Source organism: Ptychodera flava, chromosome 7 (genome assembly GCF_041260155.1).
Source record: "Ptychodera flava strain L36383 chromosome 7, AS_Pfla_20210202, whole genome shotgun sequence".
NCBI classification, from domain to species: domain Eukaryota; kingdom Metazoa; phylum Hemichordata; class Enteropneusta; family Ptychoderidae; genus Ptychodera; species Ptychodera flava.
The window spans coordinates 28,038,778-28,045,911 of NC_091934.1; the positions used below are offsets into that span (position 1 = coordinate 28,038,778).

At 39.9% G+C, this 7,134-nt stretch overlaps 1 protein-coding gene across 1 annotated transcript in view; it reads left to right on the forward strand.

The window, feature by feature from the left end:
* The first annotated feature begins 230 nt into the window (after positions 1-230).
* The window catches only part of LOC139137172 (cytochrome P450 10-like), a 20,794-nt gene continuing 13,890 nt past the window's right edge, over positions 231-7,134 (forward strand). The window contains exons 1-3 of the mRNA XM_070705149.1: positions 231-574; positions 4,395-4,505; positions 5,389-5,619. Coding sequence (XP_070561250.1) covers positions 5,400-5,619 — 220 coding nt within the window. The 5' untranslated portion in view covers positions 231-574; positions 4,395-4,505; positions 5,389-5,399. The remainder of the gene's footprint in view (positions 575-4,394; positions 4,506-5,388; positions 5,620-7,134) is intronic.

Genomic DNA, 7,134 nt, shown 5'->3' on the forward strand with positions numbered 1-7,134 from the left:
AAAAAGTAAAAAAACTTCAAATTCGCAAGACACAAACATTGCGAATAATATCATAGACCTATAACACTGGACGGGCATCCAGACATCTAGGCACGTATATTATATATATGACTGTAAGACCCCTACTGGTCGTTGTAATAGTATAGGTATCTATGGAATATAGTGCCCGGTAGCAGACATTCCGGAATGCTAAAATGTTCTGGGCTGTGAAGATCTAAAATATGTTCTTCATTGACTTCCTTGCGACTCATTAGATGGAGTTCACGCTCCCTGTGGTATGCGTTGTATGAGAGGAATGTACTACAGTATTCCTGCTATTGTGTTCCCGGTTGACCAATGACCGAGCGAATCGCGCCGCAGCCCCCTTTTTATGAACAACCGCACTCTCGTACTGTGGCACTGTGACCGCGGACACGAAACAACACCCCCGGACAACAACACGCTCATACGGCGGCAGATGAGGCCTGGCTGTCGACGCAATGGCACCGCCAACGGTATCCGAGTATATGTGTTAAACTGCCGTCGAAGACAGAAGAGAGAAGATACGGCGAAACAAGTGCTGTTGTTGCCACAGGTTAGTCAAGGGCGAGTACTATGTATGGTACAAGAAACTGAACACGTAATTATGGTGTTTCTCCTGCGGCCCACTTTCTTATGACATGCGCATATCCCCAGCGAAATCGCGTTCCGCAAACATAACATGAAACCAGCGAACCAACTCCGCAGACAAGCAGACCGCATGCACGTGTCAGCGGATCTTTCAAACGCGAACGTGTATCATTCTCACTTGAACATGGCCCTCGGAAACCGCAGCACACTTGACGGAAATTTCTCGAAACAAAAACACGGAGACATTGGGCCTTAAACGCACGCAAATCTGAGCAGACAATCAGCTTTGCTATATCGTTGTACAAAAGGCCTGCGGTATTTTAATCCTAAGCATGCAAGCCAAAGGCTCTCAGTACATCGTTTTGTGAAGAAAATATCTAGATGTGTTCCTTGAAGTTCAGCGTGTGCGAGTGTACAGGACTCTTACTTTTCCACGCCGACTCGAGTGTTGCTATGTTTCATATATAAACGGGTAGCGGCTCTAATTTTAATCCCTTTCACCGAGAGAGAGTCATTATGAAATTCTATTCAAAGCTACCAGATGGGCCGACATAAATCATCATAATTTACTGTTACACGGATCCAGGGTAGTGCTTTGCCCTGCCTTTCGTTGCCTATTGCAGCGTTTAGTCCTGTGAATTTCAGACGCTTTTATGCAAAAGTTGCGCAAAAAAGTTTCAAAAGTTTTCCAATGCAGCTCTCAAGGACACATAAAAACCACTCTTACATAATCTAGAATAACAACCGGGGACCCTAATGCCTTGTTTTGCGATTATACTGCCTCAAGTAAAGAGGGCACTTGAAATTACAAATGGCTGCCTTTCTCTGTGTTAATCTAACATGAAAAAAATTCAAGTCGGATTTTGATAGAAAGACAAAGCTATGAAGACTTTTGTTTTCTCAGCCAAATTTTAAACTGAGGCTGCGCAAGCTGCGGCCCAATGAAGAATTTGAATATTTTAAGCGTGGTTTGCAAACAACAAACTGTTTCACCCGAACTTATAATAATAACTGAGTTTCTTTCACTTGTCATCCTGAGCGATGAACTCAGCGTGTTTCGTCGTGCTGCGTGGTAAGAGTCTCCTCATGTAAACATTGAACTTCATGTTTCATTTATCGAATATCACGGTAATCTGATCTTGTAAACCCAAAATATAAAATAAATAAATATATAAATAATAAATAAATGAATAGATAAAATTATAAATAAAATAAAACATATGAAAATTAATAAAAACCGCGACGTCGCCGCATAATTTTTTGAGACCCAGGAGTAAAAACAGACCTGTAATTACTGAGTTGAAACGGTGGTCGTATATTTTCACTGGTCGTTTATCAGAAGTTAAATTATCTTGCAAATGCGTTTGGCAGCCATTCGTCACCATGATCCATCATATGAAAAAGCTTTACAAGAATTATATTTATAATGGAAAAAAATGCTTGGTAACAGTAAATTTACTAGGAATACGCATCACGCATTTTGCATCGTCCTCACGGACATACGGGAATGGAGTGAAAACCCGGATGTGTGTTTTCGTTCAGTGAAGAATATTTTGTAGAAAAGGTCAGTAACCTTGAATCGTCGCCGCAGTGAAATACATGTAACCTATATTGATGTTCATCAAACCGCAGAGGGCAGGAATATATTACACACATATATGTTTACTGAGAGATCGGATGATCAGATGTTCCGGTCCCGTCTCTTGTTGATCCGATAAACGCTGTCTTCAAGCATATTTTGCTTTCAAATTAGTTCTTCAAATTCATACTGAGGATCTGTGCTTGATATCAATTGCCATCGGAAAATTTCAGAACGGCGAAATGATATGAATCGAAAATGTGACGACAGCGCTTTCGAGTGCTTTGTTTTGTTTTGGTTTCTGCGAACGTTTTCCCAGGCCACATAATGACACAAGCTGGTAAAAAATTATTAGGATTTGCACATAACACTACCAGCTGTGCATGGCAACCGTCAGCCTGTTTAGTAATCGGAAATGCATCTACGCCGCCTATCGGGTATGTGAGAACAAGTTAAAGGGACAACTAGCTAAAACTTTTCATATTTTCATTATGTTATGATGTCTGTCTCTCTGTCTTTATGCGTAGGTAGGTAGGTAGGTAGGTAGGTAGGTAGGTATATATTTATCAGTTATATATCCACGTATCTATGTATGTATCTACATGTATGTATCTAGTATGCATCAATGTATCTATGTATGTATTTAGTATCATGTATCAATTATGTATCGATATATCTTTGTATGTTATCTTTGCATGTATCTAGTATGTACCTATGTATTTGCGTATGAACGTATGTAACAATGTCCACCTTGGCATCCTACGTACGTGTGACTAATAACGTTAACCTGCACGCCATTTCGATTTTGAAGAATTATAATACTGACCAATCAAAATCTTAGAATTGAGAAATTGGCAAGGACATGGGAAGATATGACGTAATCTTCCTCTATGAACAAATATGTGACGTCATAACTTCATACGAGTTTGCTTCCTCTTTGAAATATACATTAATATTAAGGGCTAGACAATCTGATATCCCCCGGAGGGGTAAGCATGCCCGTAGAATCCATGTGTTTATACCTCATAAAGCAATATTTTATCCAGTCCTGAACGTCGTGACATTGTCTATTTTTGATCACCGACATATAGCTCTACCCTTTGTCTTGCAGTAAAGTCTGTACATGTAAGTGGCATTTGTTCCTGTCATTGTGTTTCAGGGCTAAAAACTCGTATTTTGGCTTCAAAGAACAAAGTCAATCTTTTTTACCCTTTTTTGATATAAAAAACCCTCAGAATACTTGCATAAAACACTCAGTGTACAAAATGACGATGGTACATAAATACCAATGTGTCAAAATACCCTTTTACTGCATGCAAACCGACGATTTTGTTCGTGACCACAAGACAAAATGGATTTTTCCTATTCTGAATTGCTCTAATATGACAAATGAACATAAGGGAAGGCTGCTTTTCTTATCGATATGAAACGCGCCACCAATAAAGATTTCATTACATCGTCTGGCTGCAAGCAGAGTTGAGATTGCGGATCAGCATTTCAGCATGTTTCAAGAAGCCAAACAACTCAAACAATAATTTTCATATCAAACAAAATTCATGCAAAAAGCTCAAAAAGCGAGCTTGTTGCTTTTAGATTATGGTTTGAGCAACAACAATGTCAGAACCAGGCAGTATTTAAGTTATTAAATTCAATGTCCGTTTAACGGTAAGCCAGGAGGGTATACCGAGTATATGAAAACAGCTCATAATAGCATCGCAACAAAAACACGACAACATGTCATGATAATTACAATATTGTGTCCTTATCCGAAAAGTGTAACGATATGCTATGGAGTAACTGCTAATATATCATTCGCTCGGAGTCTTCTGATGGCATCTTTGTGTCATCTTGCAGACTATGGCAGGACGATTTTCCCCAAGTAAGGCCCCTCTGAATCTTTAACCAAGCCTCCTCCCCAGGCTGTCAAATGGTTTAGCCCTAATACTTCCTTCATGAACTTTCACTTCCTTGCATCTGTTCTGAAAAGAGAGGGAAAAAGTTTATTGGAAATATAGGGGATCGTGTTTCCTTTCATGACTTTTTGCCAAACAAACGGCCTTCGGGAAGAGCAAGGCACAGATGGAAAGCATTAGGGTGGATATCGTCAGACCATAACTCTAATTATCTGTTGAGATGATCCACGCATTCATCTCCTAAGCTATATGACCTGACTCCCACACTGTCTTTCTGTCTTTCTGTCTTACAGACTGTTACGTGTTATTGTGCAATGGTCAGCCGTCAATGAGAGTCGCTCTACTTTGGTGTCCACATTACGCAGTCCAACGGCCTCAGGAACTATCCCAGCATTACGCAGCGTGTAAGTAGAGAAAACGATCCGATTTCTTTGCCAAGAAATGGAAAATCACGCCTTTCAAAACGGCTTGTCACTCGGCAGTATGAACTAGACGGCTTGAAATTGAATTTCAACTTGGTTGCCAAGCAACTCGCCAACTGTTTATTTTGTACGCAAGCCGTGTATGAAAGTCCAGTGATATCTAAATTCGAATTTTTTTAAAGCACTGATGTATTTGACAAACACCCGCCCCGGGTAATTGTATAAAAAGTTGTAAGCTTTAACGTAAAGAAAGGCAATATTTGTCAAATGCTATCGAAGAGCCTTTATAAAAACAGCAGAGGCCTGACCTCATGTCCGCTGAATAATTATGTGAAGTAGGGCTTACATATATAGGCCTAAAGGTAGAACGCGCCTCGGGGACAGATATTCGGACGCTCAAACTTTTACAATTCTTTTCTGATATGCAACTTGTTGGGGTTCATTTTAAAGCTCTTGGTGTAAAAAAACTGTTCACCAGCTTAGTTTTTCGAAATTAGAAAAAAAATTCTCTATTAACACAGGGATGGCGGCCATTTTAAATTTTCACATATCAGTAAATCTTGGGTTATTTGTCTCTCTAGTAGCAAAACTTGCACCGTGACCCCCGAATTTTCTTCCTGATTTTGAAAGAGAATGGTTGAAAGATTCCTTAAGGAAAGTTTGAGCAAAAGTTTAAGTCTTTCACTTTCGAGCCGCACACTACCTTAAAGTTATGACATTAACTATACTATTGGACGAGAACGCAAACGTAGTGGTCAAAATATCGGCGAGATAATAAGTCAACTCTTCTTGTGCAACATATCGTAAAAAATTTAAAATTACAATAATTGTAATTACGACTTCTTTTTGCTCTCTCGTTTTCTAGGAACCGAAAACATGACTCTGAGGCGACTGGTTAGATTTTCATGGCGACAGGAACTTCGGCGTCAGCGAGGGATTCCTAGGTCATGCCAAAGATTATCTAGCTCTGTTGCATTAGAAACGACGAAATTTAAGGTTAAACAGGAAGATCGGGACACGGTTCGCCCTTTCAACGAGATACCCGGACCGCGCAGTTTTCCTGTATTCGGTACGATGTTAGACTACACACCATTGGGTAAGTCTCATACTATGTAAGATTGCACACAATTGGCTGTCGTCAAATCATGTATAGATAAGTGTTAGACTGCGCGCTGTTGGGTAAGATTGATCTTGTACGATGTTAGATTACACACGCTTGGGTAATACGAACCTCGACGCTTTTCCCGGTGAAAGTTTTCACACAGACCAGAGACTCTAAGCCCTAAGGTTAGCTCTGTGTCAGAACTTTGGTGTCTTTTATGCACATGACCAGATGGAACCATATCGTGAACCGTTTCTTTTTCAAAACTGCCGAAGATAACATACTTTAGCAACTAAAATGGGAAGGATTCGGCCTGAGGTTTAACAATGCGACCCAATATGGGCACTTCATGCACTTCGCGGATAGATATTCGGACTCTCAAATTTGTACAATTCTTTTCTGATCTATCACATGTGAGGGCTTATTTAAAAGCTCTTGGAGTAAGAAAAGTTTTCCCCTTTTCAGATTTTCTACAATCGCCAATTTATTTTTTCCCGAAGAGTTAACAACTTGAAGGGATGGCGGCCATTTTGAATTTCAAATGGTATATGTTAGGTAGTTTGGTTCTCTTGTACCAAACTTTGCATGATGACTCCTGGTTTTTATTCTTAATTTTGAAAGAGAGCGGTTGAAAGTTTCACTGGGGAAGTTTGAGAAAAAGTTGAAGTCTTTCACGTTCAAGGCACGTACTAACTTAAAAACTCAGAAAAGTTTCTGTCAAAGTTTGGATTGAGAACAGACGATAACGTGTCACGAACAAATGTGGCTGACCGGCAGCTATATTGCCATGACATTTGAATTTCCGGAGTCGCGTGCACCACTCGGACGACTCTGGAAATAGGTTCGCGCTTTGAGCTAGAATATCAAACATGATGAACGGGTCACGGTCGGGGTATATGTCTGAGCCCCTCTGTTCAGGTCAGTCACTTAAACATGCAATGACCGACTTCGCCAATACTCAGCAGTGTAAATGGTAGCTTGGCAATTTGTAAACCTGTAAACCTGATAAGGACACCCCATCAGGCATTGCGCTGTTGATAATGAAATATGTTGGAGGAAATGGTAAATTTGCATAAGGAGGTCACCAAGTGAACTGTAATGCGCAGCTAAATGTGTTATTTTCGGGGTTTGCGCAGCCGCAAATGATCGGTCAGATTCTAGCCTGAGCATAGTACTTATCAAAACTGTTTACATAAGCATAAACTCCTCTCTAGTTCAAGTGCAACACTGAGTATGACAAAATATTAGTATAGGTCATATTTTCGAATTTTACCCGATAAGGTGGCATTGTCTAACATTGTAAGTCCAACGCTAATGCACGTATCAAATGTCCTTGTATAAATGTCGATCAAAATCGTTCGTCAAAAATTATCACACCCTGTGAAAATTAATAAGGAAAACAAAATGAGAAACTAACAAACCAAAAGAACTATGTTTTCCCATCATGTTTTCAGGGACTGTAAAGAATTATAACGCTAGTAAGGTAAACACAAGTAATTGTGTTTTGAC